The 22,581-nt window shown below is 43.1% G+C and overlaps 8 protein-coding genes across 8 annotated transcripts; 6 read left to right on the forward strand and 2 right to left on the reverse strand.

Annotated features, from left to right (window-relative positions):
• The first annotated feature begins 120 nt into the window (after positions 1–120).
• EAE97_004254 (uncharacterized protein) lies at positions 121–1,810 on the forward strand. The gene is made up of 3 exons (XM_038874766.1): positions 121–234; positions 317–383; positions 440–1,810. The coding sequence occupies exons 2-3, from the start codon at positions 344–346 to the stop codon at positions 784–786; spliced, it is 387 nt and encodes a 128-aa protein (XP_038734210.1). The 5' UTR covers positions 121–234; positions 317–343; the 3' UTR covers positions 787–1,810.
• On the reverse strand, positions 1,805–4,428 carry EAE97_004255 (uncharacterized protein). The gene is made up of 2 exons (XM_038874767.1): positions 3,789–4,428; positions 1,805–3,730 (listed from the first exon to the last, which is right to left on the reverse strand). Exons 1-2 carry the CDS (start codon positions 4,120–4,122, stop codon positions 1,968–1,970), a joined length of 2,097 nt encoding a protein of 698 aa, XP_038734211.1. The 5' UTR covers positions 4,123–4,428; the 3' UTR covers positions 1,805–1,967.
• A 1,118-nt stretch (positions 4,429–5,546) lies between these two features.
• Positions 5,547–6,260, forward strand: EAE97_004256 (uncharacterized protein; the record flags this gene model as incomplete). The annotated part of the gene is made up of 2 exons (XM_038874768.1): positions 5,547–5,795; positions 5,856–6,260. The coding sequence occupies 2 exons, from the start codon at positions 5,547–5,549 to the stop codon at positions 6,258–6,260; spliced, it is 654 nt and encodes a 217-aa protein (XP_038734212.1).
• A 1,914-nt stretch (positions 6,261–8,174) lies between these two features.
• EAE97_004257 (uncharacterized protein) lies at positions 8,175–9,727 on the forward strand (the record flags this gene model as incomplete). The annotated part of the gene is made up of 4 exons (XM_038874769.1): positions 8,175–8,271; positions 8,320–8,384; positions 8,440–8,851; positions 8,901–9,727. 4 exons carry the CDS (start codon positions 8,175–8,177, stop codon positions 9,725–9,727), a joined length of 1,401 nt encoding a protein of 466 aa, XP_038734213.1.
• A 1,184-nt stretch (positions 9,728–10,911) lies between these two features.
• Positions 10,912–11,843, forward strand: EAE97_004258 (uncharacterized protein; the record flags this gene model as incomplete). Its single annotated transcript, XM_038874770.1, has 3 exons — positions 10,912–10,957; positions 11,009–11,443; positions 11,497–11,843. 3 exons carry the CDS (start codon positions 10,912–10,914, stop codon positions 11,841–11,843), a joined length of 828 nt encoding a protein of 275 aa, XP_038734214.1.
• On the reverse strand, positions 11,818–14,845 carry EAE97_004259 (uncharacterized protein). Its single transcript, XM_038874771.1, has 4 exons — positions 14,106–14,845; positions 13,548–14,014; positions 12,513–13,485; positions 11,818–12,441 (listed from the first exon to the last, which is right to left on the reverse strand). The coding sequence occupies exons 2-4, from the start codon at positions 13,561–13,563 to the stop codon at positions 11,898–11,900; spliced, it is 1,533 nt and encodes a 510-aa protein (XP_038734215.1). The 5' UTR covers positions 13,564–14,014; positions 14,106–14,845; the 3' UTR covers positions 11,818–11,897.
• Positions 14,846–17,604: 2,759 nt separating this feature from the next.
• EAE97_004260 (uncharacterized protein) lies at positions 17,605–18,507 on the forward strand (the record flags this gene model as incomplete). Its single annotated transcript, XM_038874772.1, has 1 exon — positions 17,605–18,507. The coding sequence occupies one exon, from the start codon at positions 17,605–17,607 to the stop codon at positions 18,505–18,507; it is 903 nt and encodes a 300-aa protein (XP_038734216.1).
• Positions 18,508–21,853: 3,346 nt separating this feature from the next.
• Positions 21,854–22,434, forward strand: EAE97_004261 (uncharacterized protein; the record flags this gene model as incomplete). Its single annotated transcript, XM_038874773.1, has 2 exons — positions 21,854–22,204; positions 22,255–22,434. The coding sequence occupies 2 exons, from the start codon at positions 21,854–21,856 to the stop codon at positions 22,432–22,434; spliced, it is 531 nt and encodes a 176-aa protein (XP_038734217.1).
• Between the last annotated feature and the right edge of the window lie 147 nt (positions 22,435–22,581).

The raw sequence follows: 22,581 nt of genomic DNA on the forward strand, positions 1-22,581 counted from the left end.
TCTCTGGCAAGCTTAGCTTTTCGACCAATCAAGTTATGGATTAGCGCGCAACGTAAGCGAAGCCTTTTTGAGGCACCCGATAAAGATTAATCTTCAGAAAAAAATACCAGAAGATTTTCAACTTCATCACTACCATTTTTTGCAAGTCAACCCACAGGGCGAGCCAACGCAAGGAACCCTGAAAGAGTATTTCTAAAGAAATCCTTATCATCTCAGTACATCCTCCAACAAATTGTACGTATTCCTTTCTGTCCAATTGGATCGATCGCAAAGTCTTCAATTCGATGAGGTCAACTTCTAACATTTTTATCTACAGTAAATTCAATTCCAAACCAAAATCACAATGGCTGAAGAACAAAACGAATCCGCTGCTTGGCCCGTCGGTAAGAATTATACAGACACTCTACGACCTGCATTTTACTAATACGCTACTTTTCAGCCGATAGCACTCTCTCCCAAGAGATCCTCGATCTCGTTCAACAAGCTCAACATTACCGTCAATTGAAGAAGGGAGCCAACGAGACCACCAAGACCCTCAACCGTGGTATCAGCGAAATTGTTATCCTCGCCGCCGACACTGCCCCATTGGCTATCCTTCTCCACCTTCCTCTTCTCTGCGAAGACAAGAACACCCCTTACGTTTACGTGCCATCCAAGACTGCTTTGGGACGTGCATGCGGTGTTAGCAGAGCTGTTATCGCAGCAAGCATCACCACCAACGAGGCATCCGACTTGATGGGCCAAATCAGAAGCTTGAAGGATAAGGTCGAGAGACTCCAAATCTAAGCCCTGAATTGAATAGTACATTGACTGGCGCTACACCTTAACTGCGTGATGGCATCAGGCATTGTTCTAGGAAGAAAAGAATCTATGAGTTGAAGATGGGCAAGAATTCCAACTTGTTATATAATTACAGGTTATGAATACAAATCCCATGACTGGGAAACAGACTCAAAAATGTGATGACTTTTGAAATTATTGGTTCTTTTTCATTTCCACCATCGATTGTCAAATGAGGCATCGATGGATTCCTATAGCCCAATTCTCATTCTGACGCATTGTTTTAAGGCCCTGAATACTGTTTGGGACTTATCCTTGTAAATGAGAAGCCCAAAAGATTCGATCTGTCACAAATGTAGAGGAAATCAGCTCGAAGGGCCATGACCAAGACTGAGGACATCATAAGTCTAGAAGCCCATGCCAAGCCAGTTTCATCCATAAATGCGTAATATCTTTCCATTAGTCAATTCCAATGCAATATCTCATGCGAATGGAACTCCGAAATCTTTACTTGTAACATTGATGACTATTCTCTAAAAGCTTTCAGGCTGACACCTTGGAGTGCATATTTGGGCTGAACTGGTAGCTTTGGTAGAAGTTGAAAGTTTGAAATTGCGTGGCTATGTATAATCCTGATATCTGAGTCGTCTCAATCACTACGAGTATTCGATTGTGTGTTTAAGAAGTGGAGTTTGGTGAAGTATTTGCCGCCTAAATCAGTTTAGAAACTTTCAAGCATCTAGTCATTTGATTGAGGTTTGTGTTCTGACTCTGAGCAGATAGATAGCGCTTCCGTCTTGATAGGAGCTTGTTGGTTATTTTATATTGACTGCTCGTGGTTACGGTCACTTCTTCGTCAGCGGGTCAAGACTTGGTTATCCTTTAGATTGATGACATCTAGTCTCGCTATAGGAACTCTGAGTACTATGACAGTGATGGCTATGAGTTTGTGGTGCTCATGGTACACCATCTTTATACAGGAAATCGATATATCATATTTGGATCAAGTGCACTCAGGATACGACTGAAGACGGTCAAATTAATAGTAGAGATTCTATAATCATATCTCTAAACCTTCTATTGTATATAATCCTCTATCTGTGTTATGTAAAAAAATGCTTGACGCTCCCTCTCTAACCAAACCCCGAATGCTACACGATGATATAATACAAATACACAAGCCCTCTTTACAACTTACTCCTAAACCTCTCCGTCTCGTCACTCTTGACGATGTTATCGTTGTCCGCATACGGATCAACTGTCAGCCCGTTCAACGGATTCAACTGACTAGCTCTATAGAACATATCCTCGTAAACCTTTCCATCCTTTCTACCCAGCGATGAATCAAGTTGCCAGTCGGGGAATGCCCATGCATCAACAAGACGTAATGCATGTGGTCTAATCTCTCCCAATAACTTCATTACGCTCTTGGTTCTCGCCAACTGGATCTGTCGCACAGTAACAGCAGACGAGGAGTAGAATTCTGATGCCTCTTTCTCAAGAGTATTCAGAGCATAGAGACGGTAGAGTTTGTGGAGAACATCAATGGTCTCGGCATCAAGCTCGTGTCGGAGAGACTCGCTTTGAAGAGCGTCGTAGAAGTTTTTGACGACGAGGTATTGAGAGTGCGCAGTGCTGAGGCGCCAGAAGTCAACAAGGAGAGAGTTCCATGATCCCTTTTCGGCGTCACGATGTTTCAGGGCTTCAAAGGTTAAGAAGGATGTTCTCCATGCAAAAGCAGCAACGATGTCACTGTCTGAGCCGAGAACATCGTGAGCTGCACCCATATCTTGCTTTTGAAGGAAAGTTGTGAATATTTTAGTTGTGTCGTTGTTGGGAGCATTTCCTTTCAACACTGCGCGAGCAGATTTGAGAAGGTATCGAGCCACTTGCTGCGTGAGCATGTAGTTGTCACCTTCCCAAGTGGTGGTTGGAAGGTAATCAGCATACCAGCTTCCGATACCACTGAAGCTTGAGTATCCATGACCACCGCAGGCTCTACGGCAGACCTCGAGACCTTCTGCGGCTGTAGTACTTCCAAGAGCTTTGAGACCACACGATGTAGCATGTAGATCTGCCAATAAATCACTCCCCGAGTTGAGTTCCTCTGGACCTGCACCCCTGCTGCTATCAGAAGCATTTGTAGCACTTTGTTGCATTCGCTTCTGGTTATCTTGGTACAGCCCCATCATGGCCTTTCCTGTAAAGTGCAAAGCAAACGTGGCTGCAAGCAATGGCAATAATCGATATTGGACCATTGTGTAGTTAAGAACCTGGTTCTCCTCAGATGCACCAGCTTCAGCATCCCGATCTTGGAATTGCCGTCTGACAGAGGCATATCTTGTTGCAATGGTCACACCTCTAGCTAAAACACCACCCGATTGTAGGACGATGGTTGATCGGACCCAAGTCAAAGTACCGTAAATCAAAGATGGTGACGACGGCTTGACGTATTTGTTTGTTTCAGGGTCAACGCTAGAGAATTTGGCCAACATATTAATATGTGGAATCTTGACTTGGTTCAATAACAGGAACCCATTGTCCATTGTATTGTAGCCAAATTTAGGCCCAATATCACCTACGTAAACACCATCTAATGGCTCATGGGTTTTCATGTCTCTGATCTGGCATACGAAAGGATGTGGGCCGTATGGCTTTCCAGCAATAATAAGTTGTGCCATAACCACAGCATGATTTGCAGTCCTTCCTAAAGACCCGATCCACCATTTTGACGCAGTGAGATGTGGCGAGTGAAGAATGAATGTCTTGTCTTCGGGATTCCAGGTAGCAGTCGTCTCTAAGCCTCGCACATTCGATCCATGTCCCAATTCGGTTTGTGCATAGCATCCAATCGCCTTGTAGTTCTCGGCGGGTTCGAGGAATAACTTGTGTTGTTCAGGTGTGCCTTGGCCACGCAGGGTGGTGAGGTACATAGAAGCATGAAGCCCGTCTAAACTTGATGTTAGTATTCTTTTTGAAAGGCATTGAAGGTTTTGGGAGTTACATACAAGGAGTCGGCTCGCTAATGAGCTCATTTGCCACTTGATACTCCTCTTGATTCCAGTTATGCTTGACTTGTAGTTGACGAAGTCTCTTCGCCCTTGCGAGAGAAGTCTTGAATCTATCTACTCGACCATCGAAATAGTTATTTGATTTGTCGAATATCTTGTCGGCTTGCAAGATCTTCAATATGCGTTCTTGACGCTCTAATACCTCTTTGGTGAATAAAAAGTTCGAGAGTTTTTCGACATGTATGTTAGACTTCTCCCTTTCCACCTTGATGAGCTCAGTGCCTTGCGGACCGGATGGCTTCAGATCTTTGACCCATTGCGGAGGTGACATTTTGAATGATTGATATAGAGAAAGATGGTTATGATGTTGGGAATCAAAAGTTATAAGGGATTCTTTTGTTCAATGAAATCGGCCCTCGGTCAACAATAGTTTCGAAGGCGTTTGGCACATGCGCCGGTATTGATGCATAGAGTTTGGAGCTTCTTGACAATGGGACCCGGATGCCGAGGTACAAATGCGGGCTTTTGATTGGTAAGAGTCTGTGGAGCGAATAGGGGGTAAAATGGGGTTCTCCATTTTGATCTCCATACTTTCAAAGACGAAGATATATGAACGTTAGATTATTTGGAAGGAAATCGGATTATTATATCTTCATCATAATTATGTAACTCCGTCCTCTGGGAGGTACTTAAGACATAGACGGCTAAAATATACCGTTACACTCGAACAGGGCTATTGTTGGAAATGCTATTATCCTATTCGTTACAATTTTCATCCTTGTCTGTCAGTACATCTTAAGATCAACCACACACATCTGGTTTAGAAGATCATCAGGATAGATCAAGAGTTTTATGAATATATGAAGCAAGCTGTTGGATGTTGGTGTCGACATCGCACTCTCCTAATATATTGGCACGCAATGGACGACATAAGCTGCGCACCAAGCTATAACAATATCTTATCTCTAAGTCTCCAAGCTATCTTCAACATTCCAATTCAGATTTGACATTCAAATAGCTGGACATTTATACCAACGACTGGATGCTTGGTGTCCCGTTTTGGTGTGTAGCTTATTCTCATCCACGTGGAGATTGATACCAGGAGACTTCTTAAGACGAGGTAAACCTTAAATAACCAAAGAGAAATAGCCACCGTCTCCTACCTGCTGCCTTGAAGCCGATAATACAAAATCTTTCAGATTCATAATTTGTTGTGATAGAGTCGCGGATGAGTTGGTGAGTTCCGCGAAATGTTTGCAGTAGCCGTCAAAACAGGTTGGAAAGTAATGCCATCGTTCCTTCTGTTTCAAAGGCATACCTTCCAGTTATTGTCACTTGCGTAGGGAGCTTTAGACATCTCATTATATCATTTCGAGATTTCCATACATCATGCTCGTCATTTCACCCTGAATTATATCCCCGTCTGTTCTCATATCCAAATGTCACCTCAATTTCTATTACACCGCTGGATTCAACCTATATTCGCTTTAATGCTCTTATTTCAAGTTATTCGTGTATATTTAAATTACCATCATCTCGATGCCAACACCTCCGCAGGAACCGCAGCAAGCACACCTGAATCTCAACCAGGATCCATCATCATTGGAGCCGGTAGAATCTCAGCTGACGTCTGATCCAAATGAACCAAGGCCTTGCACACGGAAGCTGGCCTCAAGGTATTGTATAGAGGCGTGCGTAGAGTCTCTAAGCTGGCGTGGATGGCTATGTTACCTTGCTTGTCTACTAGTTATCATTATGATAATTGGATTTGTCTGCAGCGCCCATGTATACTATCATGAGATGGGAGGGCAAGGTTGGCTCAAATTGAAGCGAAGAAGTCAAGAACAATTTGATCAAGTGCAGAGCTTTTCGGAAGTCTGTCTGCCATCAAGACAGTTGAAAAACCACAGTTCGATGTTCGCGTTGAGTCTAAGAATGCCAGCCACTGTACCTTGGTACACCTGCGGGGATCAGCAAAACAGCTGTGAAGCATACGCCCATCCAGTGAGTTTTTGTTCGAAGTAGGATTCCCTTTCTTTGCTGACCATGCCTTCTTTGCTACAGGAAATTTGCTGTCCTCGAGGCATGATCTGTCGACCTACAACTCACACGATGTCAGGTATATACTGTTGCAATCGAACGTTATCACATTCCAATTGTCGTCTTTTAAGAGCGCATGCAAGATGTAGGCCTAATTATTTTGAATGCCCAGGAGACATGGGAGGAGGTTGTTGTCCAAATTCGACAACTTGTTACAGAGATCAATGTATTCCGGTGTTTAAACAACCTTCCTCCGTTCGGCCGTCAGATGGACCAACAGTGACACCCTGGCCAGCTGCTCCAGTACCAAGAGAAGGGGAAATAGCGCAAGGATCACGTCTTATCATATCGACATTTTGGCGTGCTGGTTATCCCTTTTCGGCGTTTGGTTTCTTAGTCTTCATTGGTGCTGTGATGGGGATGCTCTAATAGTAGTTTGAATACATTGTCGGGCATAGGACTATTGATGACGCCAGTGGAATGCTAGTGTTTAACGATCAGTAGTTGGCGAATTAAAATGAAGAGATGCTACTGTTTCCGCGAATTGGATGAACGGCAGTTGATGTGTGGAATTAGTGACTGACAGAGCTACTCATAAAATGTGAGACATTGATTAATCATCTTTTGTAATTAATTAACCGACACTGAACTTTTCTCATACCTAACTTCAAGAGCCTGTTTTTTAACCGTTCGAGAAGAATAGACCACAACGATCTGTCTTCGAATCTCGTTGGATCGGATATTTCCTTGACATACCATGTACATAGCCACTTCCGGACCATTCGAAGCGATGAATCCATCCTAATCTGCATGGCTCGAGGCGTCGTGGGGCTTTCCTTTGTGCATTGATGCAACGATATTCCCTCATCTGTTTTTTCCCACTTAACCATCAAAAAAATATTAGACGAGGCACAAACAGCCCCAATCTGTCAATCAAGGAAATTATACACTGCCAAGGCGTATCAGAAATGTAAAAACAGCCGTCAACTGTCGAGCTGAAATGCTGGATAGCGCGTTTCTCCGATGGCAAAAAGAGTCTCAACTTCATTACCGCATCTCTACCTTCTCTTCAAGTATTTTGATCACCGTCACATTGACATCCTCTCAGCCTCTATTGGCTTTGGATGATCACCGTCGTGTAAAAATGAGGGTCTTGCGATATTAAGTTATGGCGATCACCTCGATGTCGATGCTGTGTTCGTTTATCTCAACATCTCAAGGTTGATCCCGATCTAGGTGGATATCAAGTGGCACAATTGTACAATTTGATATACTTCTGGCTTTCTGCTTCTCCATTGACGTGATCTTCTCGCCAATCACTGTTCAAAGTCTTTTCAATTCATGATTTTGTGGCAACCCGCCAAAATACTGATAGCCGATGACCTGAAGAGTGGAATGGATGAGTAAAAGAGCTAGATTTTTTTCACCGGAGTCTAGAAGTATTATGAGCTATTTGCTGGACACCATCATAACGGTGGCTATAGGGCGTTTATTACTACATGAATTGATAGGACTGCGACGAAGTCAGGGACAGAAAAGGATTCCTCTTTTGATTTTTGACTTTTCGGATTTACACATTCTTGAGACTAACAATTCATAGATCAATTTCCACGAGTCAACCGGGGTATGCTACAAATGTGCACGGCTTTCACCCCATATGCAGTGCGACTCGGCCGTGGGATTTTGTCGGGCTCGGACGTCATATGAATGGCAAAGAAGAGCCACACATCATCTTCTTCGATTGCTCTCTGTCGAGCCCTAGGATCTACTAGGTACTGTTCATCAAGAAGATTATCTAGATTCGGTTGAGCCAGGAGCCCTTGTCAATATTACCTTGTCACTCATTTAATACTCTACTCGCTTCATCCTGCGGAAAAGATTTTATAAGGGTCACACTAAGATGTATCCACCATAAAACTGGTATTGGTAACCTTTAGCTTTGGCGGTACGCTTTGTTGGGCCAAGACACCACACTATGAGAAACTAATCAAGCCTGATATTTACTTCTCGCCCCTCATAGGGGCAGTAAGCTTCGAAAGAAAACTCAGGTACCGTTAAACTAGAGCAATCGCCTTGACTATTTTGAGAAGCACTCGGATATTATGACTGGCTTCTTCTGCACTGAAGCTGGGGACAGTAGTTGCCAATATGCATATAATAAATAGCACCTCCACCTCCACATGGCAATATGCATTGTCTAACGTGGGTGCTATCTTTATTTCTTTTTACATTCACTTGGTCCGCGCCCCCTCATACTTATCTCAATTCAAGAGAATAAGTTGCTTTTATATCTCATCTCTTAGACCGCGAGCTATCTTACCTAAAGGGTAGACGCTTCTAGCCATGTCTGTACTATTTTACAAAAGACCAGATTATACCAACAAAACCAATGGTCCTTTAAATGCTACGGAATGTCAACGATATGCTGCAAGAGCGAAAAGTGAGTTAATCCTGTCTCATCCAGGTTGATTTGACTGACACTCACCAGATTCTGAACGTACAATTCCGCCCGGGCTACGGTTTGAAGACGTGCTCGAAAATCAATCTCTTCCAGTAAGTTTGAAGTCTCTCCATTGAAAAAGAAGTCTTTTACTGATATTCGTTTTAGCCATGTTCTCTGAGTGACTTCATGGACTTCCTTGTTTATATTGAGCACGATGCAGAGAATCTTCAATTCTACCTATGGTACAAAGACTATGTTCGTCGATTCGAGGCACTTCCAGATTATGAAAAGAAGCTGTCTCCAGAATGGGTACCGGAAACAACCGAGCCCTCTGCTTTTGCCAGGGACGCAGAGAAGAATGAAGGAAGGAAAAGAAACCCACCAATGGATATTCCGGACTTCAACGATATGGCCGACTTCGATGCAGATATTAAATCTAAGGATGGCCAGTCTCGTACCAATTTATCGAGGGCCGATAGTGCTCTGGGTAGCCCAACAGCTCCTTCAGTTTTATCAAGTAGTACTGGAGGACGCTCGGGAGAAAGATCGAGCCAACCAGGTCTCAAATGGCAACCTTGTATGTTCAGAATTTCTTGGACAAGAAAATTAGTACTAACTTCATTTAGTCACCATTCAACCTATGCGAGAAGAGGTGAATCGTATAATGAGACATTATCTTGCTTTCAATTCCGCTCGAGAACTTAACCTATCTCACAAAGACCGCGCTTTATGCCTACATGCCCTTCAACACACAACCCATCCGTCAGCTTTCCTACCAGCTGTGACCATAACTGAAGCAACACTTCGAGGCCAATCACATCCGAATTTTATTAGATGGTCTATATGCAACGGCAATAAACCTCGTGTCTTCTTCGTCCGTACCATGGGCGTCAGTAATACCATATTTGGGTTTGTGATGGCAATTCTTTTGACGTTATCGAGCGTTAGTCGGTGGTGGAGAATATTCGCGGGCGTGCAATGGTTTCTAGGAATGAGTACCTTAATAGCAGCCTACAAAGGTCTCTGCTTGATCATGCACCAATCGCACAATCGCAACCTACGGCCCTGGGAACAAATTCTACAACAAGAGGCCGCCGATGAGGAAAGTGGACGACATTCTTTTGAGAGTTCATCGGAACGACGCATCAAAATGACGACTCGCACAGGCGACGATCATGATAAGCAAAGCGATGGGTTCACAATCTCTGAAACTTCGACTATGTCGAGTTTTGGCCCGAAGAACGATGTGCAAGAATTTGAGGAAAAATGGAACAGTATGTACAAGAAGAAGAACTTAGTGAGGAAGGTGTTCGATAAGACTACTTGGACTCAAGATGAAAACTTGAGATTCTTACAAGACAAGATTGTGACTGGGGCTCTTGCTTGGAGTATGATTATCACGGTGCCGTTGACGGTTATATTTGTCGCTTTGCCAAAAGGAAAATTTTATTAGGTTTTGCGGAGATTAGTCTGAAAGGTACTAGGTACCCTTGCATATAGTTCAGGATCGGATGTTTTTGTATATGTTTGGATTGGTTAAAACTTTTCGGTACACTGAGATGATTTTCTTCTAGACTACATTGGAACCAGGCGGGAACTCTGACATTCCTAACCCCCAAGCGGGTTTTCTTGTAAATATATTTAAACGGTTCATTACTTAATCTTCTCAGAGGCAATATGATGGTTCTACAATGGAGACACGTGATTGTGATTGTGGTTTTGAGAAAATACAAATGATAATTTAGGTTTTTCCTAAGCACGGGGAATCCCCAGTGGAGATCTTAGCTCCCGGTGAGCGTTGCCTTGGCTTGTAGTATTTGGAAGGCTGTGGTCTGTGCTTTCCAAACCTTGGGGAAGAACTAAGAAGATTTGATTTTTCCTCTTACGTCCAACATCCGATTGGATATCTCTCTTAGTGAGATGCGGGTTTAGTAAACAAGCTTCTACAAGTGTTTTGAATCGCATGTTACCAAACGGTGAATTGGGATGGCTCGGTAGGTTATGTGGCAGTTACGCTCGTGATAATGTTCATGTGCTTGGCCACTTCCATCTACCATTTCGCTGCTAAGCAGCATTGGACTACCATTTTGCCAATGCAGAATCTCACTACATGATGCATTCAGCCAAGTACAGAGGCTCGGGGTTTCCTTTACATTTTCAATGTATGAATAGCAATTGATGTAACACTGCTCGGTTGCCGAATTGGGAGTCTGCGGCTCTCAAGTCATCTTGAATCAAGTGGTCCTATATGATTGACGAGGCGTTCTATTTGCAATTTCGATCCCTCCGTTTCTCAAATATTGGCTTCGGATTACAACAAGAAAGGCACAGTAGTACAATAGGCATTAGAAATGGCAACTCGTGTTTTATTGCCACCAATCAATCAAATTTCCCTCGCGAAATTCTACATCAAGAGCGCAGTCGGTATGAAATAGTTGTTTAGCCTGTAAGCATGCTTTTTTTATTATTGATATAACTTATTCTCCAAGTGATACTTGGGCGTTCGAATATTGAATGTATCTGCGCCAGTGGCTGAGAATTCTCGGGGGGTTGGAGGCCATGGAGGATGATAAGAAGGTATCTTCGTCTTACAGTTCTGTTATGATTTTTCGGGCTTGCCTTGAATGGCATTCAAAAATGAGTACTTCGACCGTGGTTCCAGCTGCATGTTACAGTGTTTGTAGTATGAAAATTGTTTGCCTGATAACCATGTGATGCTGATTCACTCATCTAGACAATGCATACGTTGACGCGATGAAAATTGGCAAGTCGCCAGCATTGTGCTCAGATTCAACATTCAACAACGAGTACAGTGCTTGCCAGGCGTGCGTTGCAACAGATAGCTCGGATCCAGCTGCGATGAACGAGAATTATTTGGGACCTCGATTTGAACAGTTCTTTGAATATCGTGCGTCACTGAATGCATCCTCGATAGCGTCGAGTGCGTTAGAGAGTACAACAGTGGCGACAACCTTGAGTGTCGCCTCCTCACTACTTTCCTCGCTCCCAAATTTCACGAGTACTTTTTTGAATTCTGCTTCCACTCTCTCGTGCTCACCATATGCGACCATCACAGCAACCAATACCCAAGGTATCTCATTATTTAACGGAAGCACAATTACCGTCACCTTTTCTAATGTAATAACACTATGGACGCAAACAAGTTCCAGTAAGATAATACTGATAGTTGGAAATGCGACCTACTGATTGTATTCCATTTAGCTTCATCCTCTTCCCCAACAAGCTTACAATCTGAATTGACACCTGGCCATGCGCAATTAAACGGTATAGTTGTGGGCTCCATTTTTGGCGGACTTTCGATTATTGCCTTTGGGATGATCTATTGGAAGTTTTGGAGGCACCGGCATTTGCGAAACTCAAGAGTCGGAGCTGGAATTGGTGATGAAACTGGCCCCGAGAAGGCGCAGTTACATTCAGATTGTATTCCTCCCAAACCCCTCGAAGAGATTGACGGGTCACCAAAAGGTCCAGTCGCAGAATTGCCAGCTATAGAAGCTGTTGTAGAGATGCCGGGAAGCGTCAAATACTTGTCCAGGGAGGTTGGGTGACTTCGAGTGATTCTGTAATAAATTTTGTTTTGGAGCCTATTGTGATACATAAGTTCATGGCGCATCAGTTTGCCCCAAGCCATTCAAAAGTGGATTCTGAATCACCGACGAGCTAGTTTCTATCGACGTCGGAATTATGGGCAATGAATCTAACTCGTGGTACTCCGTGGCCTCAAGCTCATACATCTCTTGCCATGGGTCTGTTAATTCAACCGATCGTTCCACGGTCATGAGTTCGGGGATATTTTCAATCGTGGTACGATGACTGGATAGAAGATTGAATGACATGGATTTCGCGGATTCGAAAACGAAAGCCGATCTCATACGGTTTTTGACGAATATTATGATGCAGGTAGCTAGCAGAATTCCAAATATTATGGAAGGTGCGACGAAGATAGACGAAAAGCCATGTTTCGAGCCAATGTTTTCTAAGACCGGTGTATATTTATTGCTGGGGCTGAAATCAAGACATGCAAGACTTCCTCCAGGAGTGTTGATGGATCCAAGCTCTGATGGTATGCGACTACAATTCCGAGTACCATTCTTCATCGCGCCATGAAGCGAAGGAGATAAAATCTTCAAGGAGGGCAATGGTATTCTGTTTAAATCAGTACAGTGACGGGTATGTAACATCCCACGGGTAATAATAAGGGACTGATTAAAACATACTTTGTGAAGGTGACGTTTATCACAGCGAGTCGTCCACGGATTTCCGCTAAACTCGTTAAATTGATATGCATCAAGTTTTTGCTACCAGACATCTCTAGATCTTTATCGACATGTGTTAAGGCTGGCATAGAAATATCCTGCAAGTTTCCATTTCCTGTGACTTTAAGTGATGAATTGCCGATAAGTGTGTTGTTTCCTTCATAAAAACTCTCGCTATGCTCCAATAACGCAACGCGTTGCAGAAGTGGCAGAGAAATTGTCCGCAAATTTTCGTTTCCAGTAATTTCGAGGTTCCCTTGGACATACTCAAGTTTTGGAGCAGAATATGATGAGAAGTTGTTAGCTGCCAAAATCAGGCTGTGACAAAATTCCAAGGCTGGCATATGTACCTCAGCAGCCCCGTATATCTCGCCATCAAAAAACGTTTGAGCAGAAGAGTAGACTTGCAATGAAGAGTTGGAAGGTGGAGCTTGGATGTGAAAATGGCTTGCATTGGATGAATCAATCAGCTTGAGGCCTAGGTTGTTGATTGCTCGGAGAAAATGAACAGCACCCATGTTTGGCAGAAAACCCGACGCAAATCGCGCATTTTTGATATTAGCTTTTTCCACCACAACTATTTCTGGAAAATCGACATTTAATGGAGAGGAGCAATTTCTGAGATTTAAAACATATATCGACTTCAGCCCAGGAAAGCTCCAGAAAGTCGGTATATCAACGTCATCAATCGTGAGATTCTGTGCTATATACCGAAGCGTCGAAGACGACACGCCTTGAAATTTGCGCCAATAGAGAGAGTTCATTTCAATCGATCCGAATACCTCAAGGCCTTCCAGCGAAATTTGTTGGGTTCCTTTAAACAGAGTCACAATCAACCGGCCAAGTATGTATTTGCATGCAGAGACTGCGGATGCTTTGGCTTGTTCTATGACTATGACTATTGACTGAGAACACACTCTGTCCAATCTGTTTGCTGTAAGACAATTCACGATTTCAGTCAGCCAGAACTATGTACTTCGCTCGTAACATACGTACGAAAGAAGTTCCACATGCTGTATCAGCTCGAAAAAAGACGAAATGCAATGAGAAATCAGTTGACGCGAAACAATAATATTAAAAGAATGGCCACAGTGTTACCATAACTAAGGAGTACAGCATGTTACTTGTACTGAAAGGTCAATCAATCTGGTACGGGCATTGCTGACAACATATTTCGTATTGGGGGCCAATGTTAGTTACTATTTTTGTTGCAGCCTTTTCAAGCATAAATTTCTCAGGGTATGTATGGGTTTGCATAACTCTTCTGTGGCTTGTTAGCATACTAGGGTTGCATGGAGATGGGCTTTGCTAACCGCTCGAGTATTCCTATGTCGTATGGTTGTTGGTTGGCTTAGTAGCCAGAACGCCAATTGGCGTTCTCATCAAGTCATAAAGGGTTTTACGGCATTTTGTATCTGAATGTTGAAACTTGAAAGCTTCTTTTTTGGTTAAGTCTGAGAATGCTATCCCAAAACATTCAGTTATGCGTTGATACACTTTTGAAGAAAACGATTTTTTGGGGGGGGGGGGGGGGGGCAGCACAAAAAGACCAACCGAAACAGACTCAGGTAATCAAATGGAGATCGGCCCCTCATGAAAGCTGCCTCTACGTAGCAAAGGCCATATCGCTCGTATTGACAAAACAAAAGGAGAACAAGAGATCGAAAAAATAGATTCACAGCGAAATTCCATGAGATTTATCGTCCTAGATGCAGTCTCGGACTGACGTCATTCATCAACTAACAACCATATGCTAGAAGCTAGACAGCGTCTGGTGTCTGGTGTCTGAGACTGGGTATTCATCGATGACTTTCGTCAGACTATTAACATAATTGAGATATTTGTGACATTATGAATGCCGAACGAGAAAGTAACTGTGCTCGGCGGGAAAAATTCGAGTAATTATTTTATTCAACTCGGATCTGATCGCGTTGTTATCAGAGGTACTACTACGCTTGAAAGCAGAAGAACTGGAAAGTTTTGCATTTATGCCAACTGATAGAATATCGAAGTGCCAGACTATGCTTTGAACGAACATTTGATCATGAAAGATGTGAAGCCGCCGATCACGAACGAAAGCCATTAGAACTTCATCTGGCAACATTATATGAGTCTGAAGCAGAAGACAAGAGATTCATAAGAGGTCTCTTTAATGGAAATGAACTGTACAAAATAGAAAACTACTATGTATGACACACAAGGTATGTCTTCGATGTAAAAGATTATATAAGATGAAGTCATCATATGAGACTACTCACATTATGATATATTTTTCGCCGTCACACAGCAGCCAACGAAGTATGTGTCACGTAGACGCTGTAGCACATAAACTGTGTGAAAAACATAAGTGAATTAGAGAGAATAAATGGAAGAAAGTGAAAAGGAGGCTCGGCCCACGCCACTGCCATCAGGACTAAAATTTCCAAACTGTTATTTCCCGCCAACCTTGTCCGTCAAACCCGCATACATCATCTGAGAATGTGACCAACAACGCCCTGCTTTGCAGCTTGCGCACCCGCATCTCATATCTTCCTTGTAACTTGTGAACTTGTGAACTTTTGCTACTGAAGAAGCGGCTTGAAAGTTCAACACTTGGTACTAGGATTGACAGATTGCTAAGCTACCACTGCAGTACTGTGAGCGAACATGCACAATACCCCTCGTATTGTGGAACTTAATTTTCTGAGCCGGATTTCGTTCCGGGAATTGAGTTTGAGTGGGCCTCTGTCTCTCCTCAAATACCCAATGACCTCTTCGCCGAGGCCAAGTATATAATCACGTGAACCACACGTGATTATTAGCAGCCAGCGGGATTGGCTAGGCAATTACGTACAACATGCAAATGCATCTTGTACGCACAAAATCAAACAGACAGAACGGACTCTGAGTGGATCAATCATTGCTGCGAGTAATACTTCATGATCCACTTGCAATTTATGTACCCGCCGACACTAGGGCTGATATGGAGTGTTGAAAGGGATGCATTACATCGTGACAGGATTAGTGTGCATGCATTTTGTTGGCTCGATGTCAAGATTGCTAAATAGAGAACGAAGGGCAGATTAACAAAAGCAAGCAAGCGGAGAAATAGATGATCGTAAATGCCTGTTCAAATGGGGCTTTTACATGGTAGTTCTGCCATGGGTGACGGAGGGTTGGAGGGGGACAAAACGATTGATTGGAACGATCGTCTGTGCAACGGCTGCAGATAGCACGGACGGTAAAATAGCTGGATATAAGCAGAAAGGGTGTGAGAGGCACATAAGTAGCAACGGTAGGTGTGATAGAGCAAGGGTAATGTGCCGCCTTTGGAGAGAGAAAATAATCGGACGGCGGTCGAGTCATCGATGACTTGTGACCTACGGTGCTCAAATGTTAATATTGACCGAAAGAAGTGGAGAATATTTGCTAGTGAAGTCGTTGAAAATCTTGAATTTGCAGCCATACTTCGTATGAAGCCGAATTGGGGGTTCGAATGCGAGACGTCTTGAGCATGAATGTGCTCAAGTGGGCATCGACTAATATGCAACAAGGCTGGCAGTCGGATATCTCAAAGACGCAGTCTATCCACAAGCAAATTTTGCAGAACTTGGACCTGCCCACATGCCTTCCTACCTTTCACGACGTTGTAGCTAACTTGTACTTGCTTCATCATTCCTTCACCGATTCTTTATTTTGAAAGCAATAGTTTGATGATTGATCAGAGTTCTTCTGCGACTAATAATTCTTCCATTGTACTTGTGCGACCCCTAGATATCGTACTGCTTTGCTGACTGCATCGAAGAATCATTTACTGAAGTAATGCTTGTGATGGCTGAGTGCGAATGACAACCTGATGACTACCTTTTCATCCGATATAGGAAAGAGATACGCAACTCGATATTATCCGTGTCAACGCCTGCAGAACCATTCGACGCACTTGACTTACCTAGTTCATTTAAACATCAATGCCAGTCTCTAGCTCGACTCTACTTTCCCTTCAACGACGTCGAGTCGTCAGGTATTTCTTGTTATGATCATGATGAGCTCTACTTATTCGGTTCCCTTGCAATTGATCCACTCTCCGGCAAATTTTTGATAATGTACAGTAGAGTAGATCATAAGAAACATATCCACTATCCATTATCGATAAAAGTATCCATCCATCACAAGCATCACTTTTCAAGGATCAAAAAAAGGTTGTGATGGGGATTTCGTTATGATAGGGTGGATGTTTGCGTTTGTTCTCCCACCAGTACGACCCCAAATTAAGCGAAGAAATTTTGTTGGTCTTTCTCGACGTCTAAATGGTCACAAATGGCAAGGATTTAGTCGCCAGAATACTATATTCGCACTAGCTGCCGTCCATCCAACATGTTCACCTTGCTTACGCGCCCAATGACTGCAGCTCACCTTGATCATCGAATCACCATATTTTTCCTTGAGTTTTGTCAATTGGGTCGTATAATTCGTGGAGTCCGAATGTACGGTAATCTAACCGGACTGCATGCATATACGCCGAGTAACGAACGAACTAACTGACTTCCCCTCATCAATGGCTGCAGTCTTCCCCTTGTCCAATATTGCACTTGGCCCTGCACTATTGCATGCGGACGGGATTTGCGGGATTCTAGGATTATACCAATTCTGCGCCTTACCATGAGTAGTTCTATGGTGGGCCTATCCAATGATCGATCCCAATGGCTATGATGGATGTCTCTCTGCGACCATAAAGGGACGCTGTGCCCCCTCTCAGAATATCTTCTTCTTCTCCTCAGCAAGCAGTCAATTCATTCTCAAGAGCTAGTCTCCTTCATTTTCCGCCCTTTTTTTGTTTTTCTTCATCTTTTTGTTTTTTCCCCCGTTCCCAAAGAGCTGTGCTCTGTAATATCATACCAAAATCTTTACATTCTAATCATTCTATCAAGTTGCCGGCCAACTTTTTATTAATTTTTTATTCACAAATCCATACAATCCGAAATTAACCACCAAAGACTAGTCTCTTCTTGCTCGAATTAGTCAATTTCAGTACATTGAATTTTCATCTTAGTATTTCGCATCAAAATCGATCAAAATGGCAGCTATTCAATTATCATTCTCTCTCCGTGTTTCTTCCAGTGTTAAGACCGTTCATTTGCTTGGTAGCTGGGATAACTATGCTGGTCAACTTCCGCTCGCTAAAGACAAGACTTCTTCAAAATCAGGTAGCTGGAAAGGTACTTTCAGATTTCAAGGCACCACTCTTCAACCAGGTCAAAGATATTGGTATTACTACATCATCGATGGATACCACGTCTCACACGACCCTGCCGTCTCATCAACTACCGAACCAACTACCGGTCGCGTCTTGAACATCCTCGATGTCCCTGTCGAGAAGTCCTCAAGCCGATCATCCAAGTCCAGTTCATCAAGCTCCAAGCATTCTTCCAGCTCATCATCTAAGCACTCTTCCAGTTCCAAATCATCACACTCTTCTCATTCATCTTCCCGCAGAGAATCCCGCCGCGACTCACATCTCAGTGTTGACATTCCCAAAGGTCGACCCCTCTCCATCTCTCAAATCAAATCACCTAAACCCATGTCTCCACACGCCACCAAGCACATCCTCGAAGCTGATTACGCTGCTGGTCCAACTGTCGATGAATTGACCGCACGCTTTGGTGCTACTACCATGGATGAGTACGATTATGATTACGATCTTCCAGGCTCACCATCTTCATCTGTTGGCTCCACCATCTCTGACACCAGTGGCACAAGCTCGCCATCTTCAGCTTCGAGCATGAGCGATTATTCATCAGGTTCTAATACATCATCCTGCACCTGTGAGAGATATGGAATTACGAGAAAGGGGGATAGAATCAAGTTGGATTGTGGGGGTTCCCGATGCGGATCCAGCGATTCAGAGTCCTGTAGCTCAGAGGATGAGGCTGATTACTCACGATCATCCCGCAGAAATGGAATCGTTGTCCGTCGATGAATGAACACCTAATGATCCTGGACTGGAAACCCAACACAACACACAGACGCAAACACATGTCACAAAGAGAGATGTGCCATTTTCGCGCCTTGCTCAAACACTCACCTCATTGCAAGTTTTCGCATCCAATTAAATCAAAAATCACGAAAAATATGCATGCATACATCACGTCAAGTCTGGTACTTGTCATGATGTATGTCCCACAGGAAACCGAATCCGCGGCGCAAAATGAAAGCAGCGAATCATTCGCGAATTTCATGTACACTCAACAAACGACAAGTTTTCATGGAACTATTACTGTACTTCTTCAATTTTTGGGGAAAGAAAGGAAAGTTACCACATGAAGAGGAGGAAAAGGGGATGATAAATTGCCAAAGGGGTGGGGGAGGGGGAAGGGAGCAGGATAACGATAGAGACACATACTCTCATGATTGAATGAGATATGACACGTCTTTTATTGGTAATGAAACATGATGGTCATGATTCATGATGATGAGAAATATTGGCACGACAGATTGGATAATGATTACGTGTCAAATCATGATAACGAGATGATAGATGGATGGGATAGAGGACAATTGAATCTGTTCCACACCATACCTTTTTGATGCCTTTGATTTGTGTGATGTGATATGATTGCAAGCTATTTTAATCTGTTGGTCGCCGGCCTTTGGCCTTTTAAGTGTTTCATGGCTCAGTAATCCGCGGCAATTTCTAATTGATGGCGCATTGCCAATTGCCCAATAGAAGTCTCATGCAAAGGCAAATTTAGTACTGATTATACTCTCATCAATGCATAATTTCATGGGTAGTTTTATGACTTGATTAGACCCCAGGCCTCACCCCTTTTTCGTCATCTACCACCAGCCCTCGACCTCCTATGAAACTTCTTCAACCCCGGATTTATCCAGTAATAGCCTTTCTTTTTAAAAATAAAAGGATAAGGAATTCCACGTCCTGAATAACCGAACTATAGGTTGAATCATTCGCTAGCCAGAGCTGTTTCATGTGCGGATGTTGATGTAGCGGTAGATATTCCATGGATTCATTTGTATTCGAATAATCTCATTACTCTATTCATTATGAGCCCTTATTTCTCGTCTTGAGTAGACATATCTACACATGTATCTAAGGCTTCGAGTTGCCTTTGTTTCATGAATCAATATCTCTCCACCACCATCCTCTAAGATGTCTTAAGTCAGAACAATTTTGTCTTTGTCCAAACATTCATTTGGTGCCTCTCGTCTTTATGTCTCACCCACAAGCTAGTTGATACTAGAAGTTATAACCAAAGTAGACCTTGAATATGGAAGAAGTGATATCCATTGAATTTGTCTTGTAATCAACAGTCGTTGATCATAACTAGCGACAGAAATAGTCAACTTTCCTTCCTATCAGTTTGGGAAACTGATCTTTGACACCTACCAGGTGTCAATACCGATAGCCCATCAAAAGACCCCTTGTTTATCAATAGCTCTTAGAAATTATTTCTTCATCAAGCATTGCCAGCTTCATTCACTGCCTCTATTTTCTTTCCTAAGATCCCCTTAGTAGCTCAAGTTAATCAAGTCATCCACAAGCGTAGGTAGTTTCAATACCTATTTAGATTCACTTCATATTATTAGATCTTCAACATAATTCCATTACCAAGTCAACTCAGACCTTCAGCCCATTCATGCTATTGATTCCTGTCTCAACCAACTACTCATAGAATATCAAATAGCACATCGGATCGTTTTTCATGTGCTACAATATTTAAACTCTGCCTACAAAGATCTCGTAGTTCTCAGTTCCAATGTGAAATCATGGCCTTGCAAACTAAATGCTTCTAAACCAAAACCTATCACAGTGCCACTGAGAAGTAAATTGATCAAATAGCCAGATAGCGAGCCAATGTTCAACTCTAGAGTTCCATCCAAACTACACAGGAATGCTGTCAACAGCTGATCAAAAAACAAGTAATCATGATTGGTGGTACTAAATTCCATCCGGAGATGAAAAATGATGATATACTTATCTCCTTCAACGACACCAATGTTACTAACTTCAGTACGACAATTTGTCTCATCAATAACCAGACACCAGCCGGATCATGACTTTGCTGACTCATTAATGTTCTAAATTCTCAGTTGGGAGGCTTAAGCTAATAACTGACACCAGCAGTCAGCACCGAATGCTGACTGATTGATCTTTTTGAAAGAAACTTTGGCTATGAGTAAAAGCTGTCGCCGCCGAGGAAGCAAAGAACAAGTATAAGACGACAACATCATGTGTGCGCCGAGAACTGTCCAGCCAGCCAATGTGAAGTCTTTGGACGATATATGAACTGATGCTGTATAAAATGCGACGTTTGCAAAATTTGTGATCAATTGCCAAGAAAGAAACTCTGCAAACTAAACTCAGCTCCATTATAGGTAATATCCAAGTTGGGGTGAGACAGGTACGAGAATGATCTCGTGTCACTGATTCTTTGAGCGCGACAAACGAAGCTCTTCCCAGCCGTGTATTGATATCTAATCCCTCATCTATGTCTCGATCAAAACTACTGATCTTAAAACCTATTTTCTCTACAGCTCAAACAATTCAAAATACTTCTTTCCAACAAGCAGCAGCCTAGACTATCAAGATGGACTCCGATAGTAGAAAAAGTTGATTCCTCCAAACAATCCAAAGACGCCTCGATGGCTCCTTGATCTTCATGACTGGAAGCTCGAGAGATACATTGATATTTCCCGTGCCATGGAAGTGGAAGGTTATGGTATAGTTTCCCATACCTGGGGTTATATTGCAGACCTCCAAAAACCGCAGCCAGAGGATAAACTGCCACGCGATCTTCTTTTGGGACGTACCAACTACTTCTGGATTTGGTCTTGATCGAGCGAGGTTATGTCCAAAATTGGCCCTCGTTATGTTTGGTGAGATTAGATGTGTGTTCCTCAGGAGACTTTGAAAGGTCGCCGAACTATCACTGATAGCCTGGGAATTGCAGGGCACGAAGAAATCAGGAAGCAATTGTGTGTTCGCTTATTGCCAGTGTTACCGAAGTATAACTAATCAATTTACGAGGAATATATAACGCAATGCTAAGAAGAGCATCGTGTGGCTTCATTCGACGGATTAGAGTCTGCAAAGCCCATCGAAAACGCTACTTCTAGCTTGATCAAAAGACAATGGAACGCTGACAACCGAACCCAAAGCATATTTTGATAAAATTGTGCAATTGCCCACTGAATTCCGGAAATTGAAACGATGGTTAGTTTGGGGTTGGAAGCTCCAAGTGGGCGTTCTACCCCCTGGAACTATCCTAATCGATGACTCTAGCAATGCTCTTGAACATGATACATTCATGCACAATGGAGGACAAGCTTCGGTAATCGACTTGACGGCCAGGGTTACTAAACCCGCTGTCGGAGTACCCCAATCCTTCTTGCTACAAGCCAATGGGAAAGAGCCTCAAAGCCAGGTCAGTATACTGATTGATGAGTCGGTTCACATGGCAAATGAATTTCGACAAATCCTTCGAGCTCTGGTCACCTTTGGCTTCATCGCGTACGGTAAAGCTTCTCTGCTATTTATACTCAGTGGCAAGCAGAGCCGCAAATTCGGCATGGAGCAGGATTCTTGCTGGGCGTTGATCAGAGCAATGAAGCTTGAGGATGTTACTGTCGACTACAAACTTCCCATGGATGAAATTAAGGTAATATTTCTCACAGCGAATATCAATGGTCAATGCTTTTGGTGCCTCAGCCTTTGTTTTCTGTGAAAAAAGGGCAGTCGGCAAGCGGTTTGAAATGGATCAATATTGTGGATGGGCTCTTGATTTCAGTTGGAATGTTTGTAGATTCACAAATAGGCTTAGCATCTCAGAGTATGCTACCACGCATTTCGCTTGATAACGCAATCAAGGTGACTGTTCAGCCACCTTAAACCAGCCAAACTTTCACTTTGTGGAAGAATTTGGGTATCAAATGGTATCTACATTACGTCCAGCCAGAAGCAGGAGTTGAGATTCGTTCCCCAGCATCAAAGACAAACCCCACACCGCGTACTCACGCGGTCTTTGTGAAGCTAGAG

Source organism: Botrytis byssoidea, assembly GCF_014898295.1.
Source record: "Botrytis byssoidea strain MUCL 94 chromosome Unknown BBYS_007, whole genome shotgun sequence".
Lineage (NCBI taxonomy): Eukaryota > Fungi > Ascomycota > Leotiomycetes > Helotiales > Sclerotiniaceae > Botrytis > Botrytis byssoidea.

Coding starts and splice junctions, on each gene's coding strand:
- EAE97_004259 (XM_038874771.1), bottom strand. Junction 12,442..12,512: donor ATAAACGTCACCTTCACAAA/GTATGTTTTAAT, acceptor TGATTTAAACAG/AATACCATTGCCCTCCTTGA.
- EAE97_004255 (XM_038874767.1), bottom strand. CDS start 4,122: ATGTCACCTCCGCAATGGGTCAAAGATCTGAAGCCATCCGGTCCGCAA. Junction 3,731..3,788: donor CATTAGCGAGCCGACTCCTT/GTATGTAACTCC, acceptor CATCAAGTTTAG/ACGGGCTTCATGCTTCTATG.
- EAE97_004254 (XM_038874766.1), top strand. CDS start 344: ATGGCTGAAGAACAAAACGAATCCGCTGCTTGGCCCGTCG. Junction 384..439: donor ATCCGCTGCTTGGCCCGTCG/GTAAGAATTATA, acceptor GCTACTTTTCAG/CCGATAGCACTCTCTCCCAA.